We start from the raw sequence: 18,143 nt of genomic DNA, 5'->3' as shown, positions 1-18,143 counted from the left end.
TGCTGCTTGTGAACCGTAGACCCCAGCAGCCAATGGGCAGAGAGAGAGAGAGAGAGAGAGAGAGAGAGAGAGAGAGACTGGTGTCTTCTTAGAATAGAACCACGTTCTCTTGTGACTTTTTATTTTATTTCATTGTATTTATTTATTTAAGTGATGCAATTACTTTTTATGAAAAAAAAAAAACAAAAAACGGGGAAACCCCTTCAGCTTAGTACAAAGTTTTGTTGTAAATAAATTAATGTCAACACAAAATACGAAACTCATTAAAAAATAAATTAAAAATACAAACCAAATTATTCATCCAGTGTCGAAGAAATAAATACTGATGGTGAAAAAACGTGTTCGATAGGAAGAATATAAGGTTTATTATTGACACTTGGGGAAATCATCCCAAGTGTCGAGTAATTTCGCCATCTAGTGTTAGTTTTTATTAATTTTATTAATTTGTTCTCTCTAATTCATCAATGGCGAATTTATTAATTTGATGGGAATCGGAATTAACTATTAATAAATATTTAAAGAGCAAAACCAAATAAACTTATACCAATCATTTTTAATTTTTTGTCGGATTACGTGTTGCTGTGTTGAGTTGTTTTACAAATCTTTTACAGTGCCTCACTATTATTTAGGTTAATACGTTTTGGAATAATCTACTTTTTGTTCGGCTTGTGTATAAATGTATTGTATTTTTTTAACAGAACAATTTTTTTTTTTTTTTTTTTTTTTTTTTATTATTATTATTATTATTTATTTATTTTTTTGCTTGTTGATGCTATTCAAGTCTCTAGGTCTTGTTAATAGATATTGAAAAAATTGTGGGAAAGAAAAATGCTTTTACTACTTCCGTCCATAATTTTACATTTATTTATTATGTTTGAAAACTGACAAACGCATAAACCAAAGTAAGCACACATATAAAATGAAAATCGTGTATTGCTGACCACTAGACGCACTTGTGGTCTTGTTCTTTCTTGACACCGCAGCGCCATCGTGCGTCAAGACGCGCAGCTGCACCTCAGACTGGGATGGGCAGAGCAGCGCTACTCCGCGCGCAAGAGCAGACGGATATCATTTATGGAATAAATACATTGGGATTTACGTAAGTGATGCACCGTGTTTTATACACTAATCACAATTTTAATGGACACGTACAGTTGTAATTTTTAAAAGCAAATATTTTGCATGATGGAAATGGGTAATTGGCTTTCATGAGCTCTAGAGGCGACCGATCCGGCCTATTACGGACGGTAACGTTAGGTCTCTAACGGCGTCTTATACATGATGAAACATGTACACGCTTGTTTAAAAATATTTAGGCCTATACATGCGTCTATATATAGGCTTCACCTCGTGAGCGTTATATATAAGGTATAGTGTAAATGCGCACCATCCGTTCCGTATAAGAAGCAAGTATTAAAATATGCGCTGGGTGTAGGCAATATAGTGAGCGACTCTCTTAGAATATACATCAGATCTATCATTACCGGTGCAGAACAAGGCCAATACTTGAAGGCAGAGGCGGAGACTGACGATACTCTCACACGCAAATGATGCGCTGCTTCTTTGGATGACAATGATGATGATTCACATATGCATATAAGGTTCTAGCCTAAATATTTCCGCTTAAAAGAAAAGAAAAAAAAAAAAACACGCTACATTCATATAAAAGAAAATTAGACGTATGAACCTGTAGCTTATTTATGTAGCCTATGCATGTATTTATTTATGCATTCTAGAAATTAGACATTATTCGCATTACAACAATGAGTATGGTGGAAATTCTAGCATTACAGCACTGACATGAAAATGTACTGTTAATTGGTCTAATTTTTCTGATGCATCATCTTGACATGCTCCCTTATTTGTCTCTTGTGGATTGTTACAGACAAATTGGGTCATATCACTTTTCACTATGCAGTGTCACAGGGTTAGTCAGCGTGCTGAATTGAATAAGTTAGCTCTCTTTCAGAAACGGGCTTGACTTACCCTGCTTTGTCGGGTTTGACCAACCTTCCTTTCTGAAATGCAAAACCCAGTTTCCCTTATTTCAGGGTTAACATACTCAAGAGTTTTTCACTTAACCTCCTTTCTGAAACAGGTAACATCACGGATAATGCATTTTGATTCTAGATAAACAATACGCAATGTGATTGCTGTAATATTGTTTGGGAAAATGATTCTCGAGGTTTTGTTATTTAAGCACAGTGTTATAGGTCGAGGTAAACAAGCACCACTAATTTTAGTTTTCAAAAAGACACATAATTGCTCAAAATATAGAAAGCATTAAAAAAAATTATTGTATAAGGGAAAGAGGTGCATTGTTTAGGTTGTTAGAGGAGTCAGCTGCTTGTCTGGTGCTGCGCAATAAATTATCAAATTTTTTTAGGAATGGAGGAATTCACTTCAACAGGGTGAATTTAGCCTCATGCACTACTCTTTAAATAACGCAGATTTATAAAAAGCATTGAACATGCCAAGCTGTATGGCCCCATTATTATCATATAGTTAAGACTGGGATCTATCAATATGTTTACTGACAATTTTGTTGTAGTTATACAGCAGAAAAATTAGGCTACATAAATTCCTCTGTATTCACCTATTACAAGTAAAGCTGAGCTTCTCTAATTCATCTTGATTCATTTAATGTTGTCAACAGTTTCTCTATGACCTCTCAACAGAATGATGTAGAGAGAGTTCAGGAGGAAAAGAGGAGGCCTGGTTAAGTCAAGATGAGTTTGACATCCTGGTTCTTGGTGAGTGGAGGGGGAACAAGGCACCGCCTTCCCCGGGAAATGATCTTCGTGGGACGGGACGACTGTGAGCTTATGCTGCAGGTAACATGATCGCTGTCACTCATACACAAACAGGAGAATCATTTCATTGTCCCTTCAAGGCTAGAGTCAGCTCTCCCTGGATTCACCGCTTTGTACTGTATTTGTGTAAAGTGCATTTGTAAAAATATGCTGGGAATTCAAAGTTAATTCCCACCTTCACCTAGAACCCAGCATCCACTATTCTATTACACAGCAAATGATTTATTCTCATAATCCTTTACCTTTTCTTTAAATTCCAGTCTCGTAGTGTAGACAAGCAGCATGCTGTCCTCAATTATGAAGTAGCTACAGATGAACATAAAGTTAAAGACCTGGGCAGCCTGAATGGGGTGAGAAAAGTGTCCGTTCATAATATATATTAATTTTGTCTTCGTTGGAATGCTGGAATTAATGTGGTGACAACTGACCTCATTTCTTCTTCTGTAGACATTTGTTAACGATGTTCGTATTCAGGAACAGCAGTATGTTACTTTGAAAATGGGCGACAAGCTACGGTTTGGCTATGATATCCTTTCAGGTGCAATTTAAATCACAGTTTGATTGGTTGCACTTTAGCTGGTTTCTACAACCACAATATAGCATATTGACTATGTTTAAAAATGTAAAGACCAAAGTATGTGCTATGTAATTATGATTGGACCAATTCTATGCATGGATTTGTATTTCTTTATTGTTTTCTACTTAACCCATCTTACATACCAATCTATTTACCGTGGTGCGTGGAGAGTTACATGTTCCAGAGGAAGCACTGAAGGTAATAAAAATGCAGTAATACACCAGCATTTAAAAGTTTGGGGTTTAAGTTTAAGAAAGTAGTAGATTTATTCTGTAATGATGGATTAAACTGAACTAAAGTGACATTAGGACATTTATAATGTTCAAAAATATTTACTTTGAATAAAAGCTGTTCTTTAAATTATCTATTTATCAATTAATACACAAACAAAGTATCAGTTTCCAAAAAAATCTTTAGCAGCACAACAATTTTTAACTCTGATATGTTTCTTGAGCATCAAATTTAGCTTTTGCCATCAAAGGAATAAAATGCATTTTAAATTAAAATACAAAATAGTTATTTTAAATTGTAATAATATTTCACAATATTACTATTTTTACAGTTTTTTTTTTATCAAATAAATGCAGCCTTGGTGAGCATACAAGATTCATTTCTAAAATATTTCACCGATTTAAGGCTTGATATAATCTTTGTCAATATGCAATTCATATGAGTCAGGCCTATAGGACAGTATGTAGTGTTCTGTCTTGACTTTCTTACTTTTACTTTAATGCACAGCATGAAAAGTTCACCAGTCAGCTTCAGCTAACCAAGAAGCCTTCACCATCAGGGGAAACCAGCAAAAGCCCAGAGGGCAAAGGGGCAGAGGGAGGAAAAGATACTGAGGCCAGACCTTCAGAACCACCACCAAAACCAGAAGAGAAAGTATCAGGTGAGTAGAAGATGGGTTGTATATGTGTTTACAAAGAGTTACATGTAGCTTACCAAACTCAAAGTATCTCAAACTTTCAACAGGGGACATAGGTGTGTTCCACAGAGGAACTCCTCTTTATGGACAGCCATTTTGGTGGGGTGACGGGGACGCGGATGATGAGAATTCTGGGAAGCAGGATGCAAAGGCCTCTGAGCAAAAACATCCCAGATGTGATGCAGGTAAGATAAACCCTCAAAAAAGGTTCAAAGGCTGTCAGTGGGAAGGTACCCTTTTAAAAGCTGCTAATATGCACTATTAAGATATTATGCACACTTGAGCTACTCATATGCACCTTTCGGGGGTAAATAAGGAACAAAGATGCTCCTTTTGAAAAGATACTGCCCTACTGAAAGCTTTTGTTCCTTTTTTCTGTAGAGTGTACATTGCTGTCAAGTTCATTTGGTGTGATTTCATTGCTTACGTTACGCATCCACGCAGGCCGTAAAGACACTGCAACAAAGACACAGGTAGTACCACAGAATTGGGGGTCCCAGGAACCAAGCTACTTTGAGATCCCCTGTAAGGAGACTCCTCCAGTAGGCGGAGACACAGGAGAAAGCCTTCCTACTAGTTCAGAGGCAGTTGCGTCAGCTTCCACCATCCCTGCTCTGGATGACGGAGTACATGGACATGCCTCCTTCACTATAGAATTTGACACAGTGGCTTCAGGGAAGGGCAAAGAGCGAACTTCAAAGGGCCCTCAAGACCATCAACAGCAGCTGAAAAGAGGGGCAGGGGAGGAGCTGAGTGCCTTGCAGGCTGCCATGGTGGCAGCGGAGGTAAAGGTGGCAGACTGGCTGGCACAGAATGAGCTGCCGCTAGCTCATTCTGAATCTGTTGCTGAGGATGATGGAGAGAGCGTAAAGAGTGATGTGCCTGTTCAGCTAAGAAGCCTTAGAGGTAAGTTGAAGGAGTAAGGAGTTACAGTTGGTTCTTTTTGTATAATGTTGTGTATAAGGGTCAGAAAAGAATAATAAAAGTATCTAGATTTAAAAAAAAATACTGGAAATAGACTTACCTTGTAATTTAAAAAAGTCAAATTATCTGATATTTTAAGAGACTGTGTGATTAAACACAGAGCCACGAAGGTCTGCAAGTGCCCTCTGTACCATTTTTTATTTTTTTTATTAGCCATTCTTTATCAATATCAGGAAAGTTGTATCACTTTGAAATGTCTTTACTAAATGACACCCTTTAAGAAGCTAAAATAATTTTTGTTCAGAAATTAGGAATCATTTATTGTATGAAAGAATTGCATTTTTGAGCATTTTGAATAAATTAATAGATGCTGACAAAAAAATTAGCGTATTATCTTTGACCTATTAAGGATGAAATGCCCACTGGACACCATTGGCAGCATTCACTGGTGATTGGTCATGTGCTTTCAAATATGTTACTTAATCTTTCTCTCCCACTTTTCCAGGCAGTAAACATGAGGATGGCACACAGAGTGACTCAGAGAATGCACTGGGAGAGCAGCTCAGTGGCAGGAGGTTATTGCTTCAGGAGCATTACAGAGGAAGGCAGGGTGTGCAGAGGACAGAAGGGCCTTTCTGTGGGAGGGAAGACCTCTTCCAGCACAAACCATCATATGCAGCTAAAAAGATGGCACCAGTAGGGGGTGAAGTTAGCAAAAGAGCTCACCAGTCTTCGCCGCAGAAAGCCAACGTGCCCAGAGAACAAAGCACTGGGTCTCAAGAGACTCCAAACAGGGGACATATAGATGACCAAAGTGACAGAGGGACATACACAATTGAGCTGGAAAATGGCAATGCTGAGGAGGAAGAGGCCAGGCGTATGATTGATAAGGTAGACTTGCAGAAGCGTAGAAACTATGCTTTCTCATGTGGTTGAAGATGTCAAAATTGATAGACTTTGAGCCCTTTTGAAATGGCAATGACTGGTCAGTTTCTGATATGCAGTGATGATGCTGAATGTGTTCTGTTTTAGGTTTTTGGGGTGGAGGATAACCAAGCCCTGACTAAACTGCGTTTTCCAAAGCACCAGAGAGATAGTGGAACCATCTGTCCAAGATCTGGAGCCATGGAAACCAGACAAGCTGGCTATGTTGGTTCAGAGGTGAATTAAAAATAATTGGCATACTTTTCTAGAGATACTATAAATTCCTTGAAGGTAATCTGTAAAGACCATCAATATCAGTTTCAAAAGACACTATGGCTGCATCTGAAAACTGAAAAATGCTGCCTTCGGAGGAAGAAAGGCATCAAGGCACGTCCGAATTCAATGTTAGCTTCAGTTCCTGTCTCCTGAGATGCCTTCATCTGACCGATTTTTGAAGGCAGCTTGTACAGTATCCTTTGCTGCCTTTGATATCCCACAATCCTGTGCATTCCATTCTGTGACAGTTAAGCCAAAAAAATAAAGATGGTGTCTGAATAAATGAAATATACGAAATATATGAAAGTAATGAAATATCCACTTAGTTATCACCAAAGCTCTCTATGTTTTGCTGTAGATCATTAAATCATTGCTCTGCCTCAGAAGCCTGTCTAAATTTCATGAGGTGCTGTATTGCAAAAACGCTGCCTGCAAAGTCATTCCTGATACGGCAGCATTTTCGGATGCAGACTATGTAGACTTCTTGGAAACACAAAGCTTTTTAAGTGGTATCTATTATTTGTTTCTCAGATAAAAAAAAAGAAAAAAAAGAAAGAAAGAATAAAATTTACTGTCCATTCTTATTTGAAGGTGCTACCAGATGATTTGGTTGTAGTCGGCGGTCCAAGGTGGGTCTCACAGTGGGCAAGTTTGGCTGCAAGTCATATTCGGATGGATCCTGAGGGATCCGGGGCTGAACCCACCATGCTTTCCAAAGAAGAAAAAGGTTCAAAGGCTGTTAAATATCTCAGAAGACACCTTTGGTTTTATGTTACAGTTTGATTTTGATGATTTTCTTATGTTTCAACAGCTGATATCAGTGCATCTGAACATAAAAGAAGGACCCTCCCGCAGCTCCCCTCTGAAGACTCTGCTATGGATCCACTGGCTCCTGAGGGGACACGGAGCCAATCCAGTCAAAAAGTCCCTTCATCAGAGAAACAGGATCTAGAACTTCAGGAGAAAGTAGATCAGAACAACAGAATCTCTAAAACTGGGCAAAGAGTTTCAGGAATGGCCACAGCTAGCACAGACGTAGATCGGTCCAAAGCGAACAAGCCAACTCCGCCCAGAATCCAGAGTAAAGTTGGTAAACAAGGAGTTCAAGCTAAACATATCGAGAAGAAACAAGATGATGGGAGACGAAAGAAAGGAGATGAGGACCGAGAGAAGACAGGGAAGCCTCTACTAAGGCAAGAGAGCTTTACTGTGGAACGGCCGACTGCTAATGTTCCTCTAGAGCTCATACCTTGCATCGATGGTCCCACTGCCCACCAGCCCAGGGAAATGGGAGTCATCAATGAGGGCATTGATGCTGCCACCATGCTAAAAGACTCAGAGGCTGTGGCTGCTTTTTTGGAAACCACTTTATCAGACCTTGCAGATCCACCGAGCTACTCTATGGAGGGGTCTGTCTCACCTGAATCTGACATTGATACGACAAGCACAGTCAGCCAAGCTGGAGGACAAGGAGGGCGTAAGACAGTCCAAAGGAAACGATCAGCCGGAGGTGCAGGCCGTGAAACAACCAATAAAAACACCAGTGCCAACGAAAGAAAAGCCAAAGCTCAGCCCTCTGGCTCAGCTGGCTCCAGGGCTTGGACGTCTCTCGACCTGACAGATGATGACTTGAGCTCTTCTCTTACCCAGGACGCTTTAGTAAAACGACCTCAGGGCCGGGGTCAAAATACCAGTTCTAAGGCAGAGCCAACAAGTGGCAAAACCAGAGGAGGAAAATCAACTATAGCTCCTGCACCGGCCAGCTCTAAACCAACCACCCCTCCACGGCCCAGACCCACACGGGCTTCCCTTCTTCGCCGTGCACGACTGGGCGAAGCCTCTGACACTGACCTGGCTGATGTCGATCGCATGTCTGTTGCTTCAGAGGCCTCTACCGCCAGTTCTGCTTCGAGGCCTTCAGTTGGGCGCAGGACTCTCTCTAGGATTGAAGCGCTTGCTCAGCCACGGAGGCCACGTGTTGGCTCTCCTTCTGCTCGCAGTGACTCAGAAGCTACATCAGGCAAGATCAGGGGCTTTGTCTCTCGCCCTGCCCCGGAGAGTGCACTGCGGCTTGGTCTCCGCTCTTCAGCGGCCTCTTCCTCTGTAGCAGTCCCCAGAGCAAGAGCTAACAGCGCTTCCAAACTGCCCGATAAGTGTCCTGGTACTCCATATGTTCAAAGTACACCTGCAGGTCAGACCTTTGGGTAAAAATGTATTAGAAAGTATAATTGGCAGAAAATGTTTCAATTAAAACAATCTTTTTCCTGTTATACGTCTTCCGTATAGCTGGTGGAAGGTGGCGCCGGGTACCTATTGAATACGCTTCTACCTCAGAGGATGAGTATGGCTCTAACCGTCACCCCACTCAACACAGTCGCCCGCGTCCATTGGCTCCAAGGGTGACCCAGCTTGGAGGTTCAGCCCCTGCAACACCCAGCCCTGGAGGCATCTCCATGTTGCGACATCAGTCTAGCAGAGAACAGGATGATTACATGAGAGACTGGACTGCCCACAGTGAGGAGATCGCCAGGTAATAGCTAACCGCCAGTGTCAGGCAAGCTACTCAAAAATATAGCAAGCTAAGCTACAAACTTCAAAAATTTGATAAGCTAAGAGGAAGCTTGCCTTTAGAACTAGCTTCTATTGCCTACAACATTGAAGCAACTTCATATTCTGTAATATATTTAAAAATATCTGTTTATAAAAAAAACAAAAGAGTGTAAAAATATATATTGCAATTTATATCCTGTTCTCCTCTTTCCTATCCAACTACCAGTATAGCATTTTCATCTTTAATGCTGCTACTGCCCATCACTGCTTATGTCTTAAAAAGTCTTATCAGCTAACTTGTATTACAAGCAAAATCTACTTATACAATTAATTGATCAAGTTCATTACAGATGTACTAAATTTATTAGATCATACATTTTTTGTATTTGTTTGATTGTTACAGAATCAGTCAAGACCTGGCTAAGGATCTGGCCATGTTGGCACGTGAGATCCATGACGTTGCCGGAGAGATTGACTCCGTTAGTCCTTCCTCTGCTCCCGCAGCTTCAGTGAGAATACAACAACATCATTACCAGAGCCTTCCATATTTATATGGACCATTTAATTCTTTGGTGCCTGTAGAGATATGTATCAATACATATTGACAAGTCTGCGAAGGTCTTTGGTTTTGCATGCTGTGCATTGTTCACAGAATTAATTCAGTAGTTAATTAAATGGGTGCTGGCATGTTGATGGTTTAAGAGATCATAATTCAATCAGTGCTGTTATATTGAGACAATAGGACATGCATGTGGACATGCTTTGACAGTAGTATGTACGTAAACACTGTATTTTTAGATGTTTATTTGACCTTTTTAATATAGAAAATAACTAAAATATTATTGCAGTGTGTAACCAGTGATATAAGCAATCATCTTGCTGCCTCTTTTAGGTTGAGAACCGTGTGTTTGAGGATGTTCTGGGCAGCGCCCCAGAGATCAGTGACATAGGTGTGGAACTAAGACATCACGGTGCTATCAGAAATCAGGATTCCCGCGCCATCCGCCGCAGGACCTGGAACAGAGAGGAGGTAAATCTTCTGAATCTCAGAAATCTTACAGCTTGTACCCTGCTCGTTAATATCATGTTTAGACTGTATCTGTTACTGGAAGTTCCAATTTATTTTGTTACTTATGTTCCACAAGAGGGCGCTGTGCTCATTTTATTTCATTTGTTTTGTTTAAAAAATTGTTTTGTCATAACAAAAAGCGTAATCTTAACATGCTCTCGGAATGTATCGTATTTCTTATAGTGACAGCATAACAAAGGTGCCACTCTCTGCTCATTCTGCATTCACAGTGTGTGCTGGACAGTTTGCTGTTGGCATCAGTCTCCCAGCTCTCAGCAAAAATCAAACAGGCCATGGAAAAGACAGCCAACAAAATCAGGTATATTGCTCTTTGACCTTGACTTGATATGTTTTTAAACAAGTGTACAACATTTATAGTTTTAGTTTTGGAAGGTCTTTCGGAAGGCCACACATTTGATTTATTACTGTTCATGCAGGATTTTATTCAAAGACAAGGATCGAAAGTGGGAGGAGATTGAAAGCAAACTGCAGGCAGAGAATGAGATGCCTCTCCTCAAGACCTCTAATCAGGTGAGAATAAAAAATTTCACAACAATGGTAAAATAAAATATTTATTTATTTCAAGATATATATTTATGTATTCTTAAATAATAACCAAAAAAAAAAAAAAAAAAAATCAATGAAAAATATTTCATAGGATATGTGTGCTGTATTAGTGGGAAGTGCCAATTACTTTCCTTGTTTGTTAGTCATTTTAGATAAAAGCATCTTTAAAGTGAATAAATGTACTTTTAAAGTAGAGGACTTGCATAGGTTTCTTTTTTATTATTTGGAAAGAGATTAATTATTCGTCCATTGACCGTGAAGCTGTCCTGATTTTTTGTTAGATTTCATAGTTCATACATCACAGCCGCTTCAGCTGAGGATCTCTCAGCTTAATTAGACTGAGCTTTTGACTCATGGTTTGTCACAGTTCAGATTAGGTTTGAGGCGCACCACCTCTGCTCAGTGAATTGCCAGTAAATCTAATGCAGTAAATGCAGGCTGGCCTGAACTGAACTCTTGGAACTTCTGAAATGAATAAGCTGTTAAGCAGTGGAGGAGCACAAGAACCATGAAGACCGGACGTTGAAAGAAAATAAAATTGAACATTCTCAATTTACAGTGCAATGATATTTATATGAGTTTGACCAAAATCATGACATTGTTAAAAGTTAATTTGCTTATAACTAAGTTCTGGCAGCATATGATGGTTTTCTATTGAGTCTTTTTTATCTGATCACTCTCAGGAGATTTCTTCCATACTCCAGAATCTGAAAAGAGTGGAACGACAGCTGCTAGGTAAGCAGTACTGAGGTGTTATTGTCTTGTTCATACTTTTAATGTCTGCCATGCAACATCCTCCTGAGACCCAACAAAAAAGAGTTTTTGGTATTTAGTGTCATTATACTGTAACTTTGTGTACTCAATCAATCAATCAATCACCTTTATTTATATAGTGCTTTAAACAAAATACATTGCGTCAAAGCACTAAACAACATTAATTTGGAAAACAGTGTGTCAATAATGCAAAATGATAGTTAAAGGCAGTTCATCATTGAATTCAGTTATGTCATCTCTGTTCAGTTTAAATAATGTCTGTGCATTTATTTGCAATCAAGTACTAATTACTACAAAAAAAAACTAATATGATGTGCCAATAAAAAGTGTTTTTGTTGTTTCTTTTATATATATATATATATATATATATATATATATATATATATATATATATATATATATATATATAAATAGGTAGTCTATATTAAACCTTTTCCTTTTTTAAAGTGTTTACTCGAAAATCTGCAAGCGTGTGATCCTCAGTTTTTTTTGTGTGTATGTTTGTGTATGATGCCCAGTTTTTCTCTGTAACAATTTACAAAGTGAGCAGGTGTATGATGCCTAGTGTTATGAAATCTGTTCAGATTTTAAGTCATGAAGTTTTTTCCAGAATTCAGAGAATAAAGTCAAAATGTTTCGAGAATAAAGTCGTTATCAGCCTACTACAAGAATAAATTCAAAATATTACGAGAATAAAGTCTAAATGTTTCGAGAATAAAGTCGTAATACTACGAGAATAAAGTCGAAATATTCTGAAAATAAAGTCGAAATATTTCAAGGATAAAGTCTAAATAATACGAGAATTAAGTCAAAATGTTTCGAGAATAAAGTCGTAATAGGCCTACTACATGAATAAATTTGAAATATTACGAGAATAAAGTCTAAATGTTTCGAGAATAAAGTCGTAATACTACGAGAATAAATTCAAAATATTATGAGAATAAAATTGAAATGTTTCGAGAATAAAGTGGCAATACTACAAGAATAAAGTCGAAATATTCTGAAAATATAGTCAAAATATTTTATGGATAAAGTCAAAATATTACGAGATTAAAGTCAAAATATTATGAGAATATATTTTCACATATATGGAATTTTCACAAAGAAGACTGTTTAATTTAATAAATTGTTTCACATAAATACAGCGATATGATCATTAAAGAGCTTGAAAAACACTATTTTTAGACACATTGTTTGTGTTTCGGTATAAAACTGATTTTGAAAGCTGAGACATTAAAAGCACAAATCTTATTGTTATCTGCTGGCTGGCGCACTACAAATAACGAATGCAATGAAAGATATGAAATATTATTTCCAAGCATACTGTCCCTGCGACAATGACACATGGTATGATTCCTGATAATAATGTGAGCTGATGTTAGGATAAAAAGTTGTTCCTGTTTAGTCTGTTAATAAATATCATATTCTTGATATTAAGCTATTTCCACGAGGCTTTAAAACGGACTCTTCCTCATCCCAGTAAGATGATGCAGCCGCTCGGACATATATTCAAATCAATTCCGGTGGTCTGTAACTTCTCCCGGTGCTCTCAATCTGGGACATTTACATGCGAAATAAAGGCCTATTCTCAAAATAATATAGCTTGAATTTCTACTATTTAAATTCTCGAAACTTTTAAACTTTATTCTCGTAGTATTACGACTTTATTCTCGAAACATTTCGACTTCATTCTCGAAGTATTTCGGGCCCTATAATACACCCGGCGCAATGCGACAAAAGGCGCAGCGCAAGTGTGTTTGCTAGTTTCAGTCCGGCGCCGTTCGCCTTTTCCCATCCAGTGCCACGTCGTTTAATTAGCAAATGCATTTGCACCTATTTGTGGGCACATTGACGTGCCGGTCTAAAAAAGAGGTGATTTCAGATGCATTGATGGCGCAATGCTATTTTGAGGAGCTGAAAATAGACTGTGCCATAGACCAGTTCAAACCTGGTCTGAAGTCTGGCGCCAGTTTTTTCTTTGTTATTTAAAGAGTGTGTTATCTGCTTGCACACGAGTAGCTCCGTTTCATCTCGGATCTATCTTTGCGCTAGCCATATTCCGCCGTGTAAAAAGCAAATCTTTCATGGCACAAACTCAACTGTGCACTTTACACTTTGCGATTAGATCGTTAAAATAGGGCCATACGACTTTTTTTCTGTATCATTTCCACTTTATTCTTGTAATATTTTTACTTTATTCTCAAAACATTTAAACTTTATTCTTGTAATATTTCGACTTTATTCTCGAAATATTACGACTTTAATCACATAGTCATATAGAGAGTATATAGAGTATATATAAATACTGTTCTTCTTTCTATAACATTTTCTTAGTTGAGATTTCATAATTAAAGGCAATGGTCATAACTAAACCCCCATTTATTAAATTCAGTTAACACCAATGATCATGAGGCTATATCCTGAAGCGTTAGATCCAAGGGTTGATTGTTTGTTTGTCTATTTATTATTTGACTGAATTGTCTTTGTAAATGACTATATATTTCAGCACAAGATACTCAATAAATATCTTTTTCTTCAACATTCAATCCCCAGTGATTGATATAATGGTGGACCCTGATGGCACTTTGGATGCTCTAAGCAGTTTGGGTCTGACCAGTCCACTTATGGCTGAGAACAGAGTTAGTCCAGGCTCACAAGGTCCAGCTGGCAACCAGGCTGTGGACGTATCCACCAGTACAGCAACACTGCCCTCTGCCTACTCAGAGGTCGCAGAACGAGATCATGGATTGCAGGGGAAGAGCAAAGAGCAGCACACTGCCAAACAAATCTAAATTACTCGGAACAGTTTACACTGAGATCCTGCACTGGTTTCCAAAGGCCAGGTCAATGGGACTTTTATGTGAATAATGTGAGGTATGTTGTAAAACTTCCTATATGGCATTGCATTTAAAAGTTTGCTTCATAAATTCTATATATCCATGGACGTATTTTCAGTAATTAAAGAAAATATTTTGAAATATCTATATAACCTCCCGTATAGAATTACTGCACACAAGCATTAATTATTGTGAGTGTTCGTCCATCAGAAGTACTGTAGATGTGCCCAGAAAGATACTGACTGTTCAATGGGAAGTGCAATGTGAAAGTGTTAAGCTATGATTTACCAACAACTGAGTTCATGCTGTGCATTGTCATGTGTAACTCTTTACACAAAGGGTTCAAAATTATATCTCTTCATGCGCCAAACTGACCAGTTAAATGGTATTTTTTATTAGGAATGGCAACATAATATGTGATTTGTATTTCTCACATTAAGGCATCAGAAATTTATTTGAGAAGCAAAGTGACACAATGACCTGTGCTGTCTGTCACAAATATGCAATGAGGAAATCACAATATATATATACTCTACACCATTCAAAAGTTTGGGATCAGAAAGATTTTATTTTTATGTTTTTGAAAGATGGATGCTCACTAAGACTGCATTTATTTAATCAAAAATACAGTAAAACTTATATAACATTTCCATTTAAAATAACTGTTTTCTGTTGTAAAATATTTTTAAATGTAATTTATTCCTTTGATGGCACATCACGTGACTCATGGATTTGATTCTCAAGAAACATTTCTTATTATATTCATGTTGAAAGCAGTTGTGCTGCTTAATATTTTTGTAAAAACTGTTCTACATTGAAAGTAACAGTCTTTACTGTCACTTTTGATCAATTTAATTCATCCTACCTAAATAAAAGTGTTAATTTATTGAAGATAAATAAAAATAAATACATCTAACTGACCTCAAACTTTTCAACATAATAGTGTATATTTGAATACAAATAATGCAAACAATTTCATGGCTTTATTTTGGCATTATTATTAGGTGTGATCATGTTTACACAGCAGTGAACCAAAAAACAATACTTGACATATTTTAGTGAAATTATTTAAAGCCAGTTTCTGCCAAATACTTAATAGGCCTGCTGTGTAATTAGATCTTTAGACACTGATGTTGACTAACTGAAAATGATTATCTAAAACGACAATATCACAGTTGTTTTGCTGCAGTGAATTTGTGATTTATGAGACTGCTGATATGTCAAGACAAAGCGAAGCTGTGTATTACACTGACGTTTATATTTTATACAATTTTAATTTTTTTGCAGTCTTAGAAAACAACCCATATGTGAAGTGTAAAAATCAAGCATTGTTATTTGAACCAGTCCTTCAATTTGATATTTAGCACTTAGACATTTATAATGTTACTACTTACCTGTAGTTATTCTAACAGTTGCCATGTTCCACCAATGCCTTCTTAATATATATATATATATATATATATATATATATATATATATATATATATATATATATATATATATAATAACAGATTTGGAATATAAAAGTTGTCTCTGCCATGTGATAGCCAATAGGAGGGCCTGGATTCACCCAGATGTTAATCAAGCTTGTGATGTCACAAAGTGCCCATTATCAAGGTCATTGTCTGATGATGTTATTTTGCACATGCCAATGAATCAACCTGTTCAAAAGAGTGTTGTGAGCTGGGCACTTTTGACAGAGTGAAAAACGGCTCGTTTTATGTCAAATGTCTTTGGCCATCTGGTTAGGTAGGTAGCATGGTAATTTTTCTCTCCTTTTAGCTTCCATCTGCCTCATACCAGTGGTGTTTACACATGAATGCAAAACAAATAGTGGTTTAATAAAGAAATTTCATATTCCTCAACGCTTGATGTCATAACCAGATTATTTATATAAAATTATTAGTATTATTTTACATGGGGGCTGACATGTTAAGACCATCGGCTGCATATTGTTCATGGTTATTGGACAATTTCAATCAAAAAAAAAAAAGAGGCTGACTGACTGCAAGTAGAGCAATGGAATTTGTATCAATATATAATTGCATATGTATATATAATTAACTAATTGATTTAAAGTAATCTGATTATATACTGTACATAAATCATTAAACAGTTAAAACTGTCATATTGGAATGGGATAAATTACAGCACTTAAAGCACTTAAAGCTGCTTGCACTTAAAGCTGCTTTATCCTAATCTTTCCCCTTTAAACACACACACACACATGTTTGTTTTTGTGAAAAGTGGGGACATCCCATAGGCGTAATGGTTTTTATTCTGTACAAACTGTATATTCTATCGCCCTTCACCATACTCCTAAACCTAACCCTCACAGGAAACTTTGTGCATTTTTACTTTCTCAAAAAAAAAAAAAAAAAAAAAATACAATTCTGTATGGTTTATAAGCATTTTGAAAAATGGGGACATGGGTTATGTCCTCATAAGTCACCCTCTCCTTGTAATACCTGTGTCATACCAATGTAATTATAAAGAGTTGTGTCCTGATATGTCACAAAAACAAGAGCACACACACACACACACACACACACAAACACATTTACTTCAAGGATAAGGCAAGACTGATTTGCACTTTATACTTTATGAAGACTGAAAATAAATTATATTTAAAATCCCCTGAGGCTTCAGTTGAAGGAATGTAGTGCTGATATATACAGTAGCACTCCTTAATCCTCTCTTTTATTCTATTCTAGCCCTGTATTAAACAGAAAGGTGCTGGAGCAAAAAAGGCTGTTAACTAACTGACTGACTCATCTCAAAGTTAGGCATACAGGATCTCATAGAGCTTTATTGTACATTAAAAAGAGAAATATATATTGAAACGGACTGTGCTGAGGATGTTTTTTTTTTATGTTTGTTACATAACAGCTTCTCCGCAGTGTTTGATAATCATGACAGATCAGTCAAACATCTGCTCAGGAAGACACGTCTCCCCGGAGGATTTCGGTTTCAGAGAGGGACAGCACATTTACATATTTTGTGCATTTGGTCGATGGGCTGTTATTGCTGAGGGTCTGATTGTGTTGCAGGAGAAGAGAGCGGGAAAAAAGTGCTGAGTCATTGGTTTAATTATGCTAATGGACCGAGGGAAGAGGAATTAGTATTCATAGAGAGCATGTGGGAAAGACCACAGTCTGAAGAAATTAGTTAGAAAGCAAAGTATAAAACAGAGATCACGGAAAATGTACTACAGAATAAGCGCTGATCTTATCTATCAAGACAGGAAATGAGAAGGATGTTGCCGGTATACATTTCTCTTGTTCATGTGAATGAAACCGGCTTGGTATTTTCCTTCATTTGTGTAATGATTTTTCCAGTTATTGCTAAATAGTTATTGGAGTTCATTTTACAACAAACTTTCAAAAAATGTCCCATATAATTCACTGTTATCATTTCTCTGTAATTGTGTGTGAAATGTTCTAGCAGTTTCTGAGTGAAAACTGTCCATACTCTCATTTTTATTTTTCTGTATAGTTTGTTTCATCTGTTTCTATTGACAGACTCTGCTTTACAGCAGGGCTGCTGCTTACACTATGAATTTCATCAGTATTGGGTTGGCATATTGCTTATCTGAAGGATCATAATAGATTGAAGTAAATCATTGATCACCGGGGAGAAATATGGCAAATGGCAAATGAGGAAATATGAAGCAATCAAAAGCAATCACAACTACTTCCTCCAGCACAGAGTTTTATTAAAAAATAATTTCCTCTCTTTACCCAATAATACGGATGGGTATTTGTTTCCTCAATGAGTGTGCAGCACGCAAGCAGACGGCTGTGAATTTCTAGGTGATGTCAAATGAATACTTTATTGAGTTTGCCCGCAGCACTTCTGAGTTAATATGCACTGATGCCTTTTCGTGTGTGTGAGTGTGTTGGAC

The 18,143-nt window shown here is 37.3% G+C and overlaps 1 protein-coding gene across 1 annotated transcript; it reads left to right on the top strand.

Moving 5' to 3' along the window:
* Positions 1–1,010: 1,010 nt before the first annotated feature.
* Positions 1,011–16,104, top strand: LOC128015334 (centrosomal protein of 170 kDa-like). Its single transcript, XM_052599075.1, has 19 exons — positions 1,011–1,099; positions 2,679–2,834; positions 3,074–3,163; positions 3,261–3,342; positions 3,533–3,588; positions 4,129–4,282; positions 4,366–4,503; positions 4,763–5,224; positions 5,748–6,133; positions 6,275–6,403; positions 7,034–7,169; positions 7,254–8,633; positions 8,729–8,972; positions 9,396–9,501; positions 9,885–10,022; positions 10,292–10,380; positions 10,499–10,592; positions 11,312–11,363; positions 13,956–16,104. The coding sequence occupies exons 2-19, from the start codon at positions 2,730–2,732 to the stop codon at positions 14,192–14,194; spliced, it is 4,080 nt and encodes a 1,359-aa protein (XP_052455035.1). The 5' UTR covers positions 1,011–1,099; positions 2,679–2,729; the 3' UTR covers positions 14,195–16,104.
* The last annotated feature ends 2,039 nt before the right edge of the window (positions 16,105–18,143 follow it).

This window comes from Carassius gibelio, chromosome A6 (assembly GCF_023724105.1).
Source record: "Carassius gibelio isolate Cgi1373 ecotype wild population from Czech Republic chromosome A6, carGib1.2-hapl.c, whole genome shotgun sequence".
In the NCBI taxonomy this organism is placed as follows: Eukaryota; Metazoa; Chordata; class Actinopteri; order Cypriniformes; family Cyprinidae; genus Carassius; species Carassius gibelio.
This window is presented reverse-complemented; position numbering and strand designations above follow the sequence as displayed.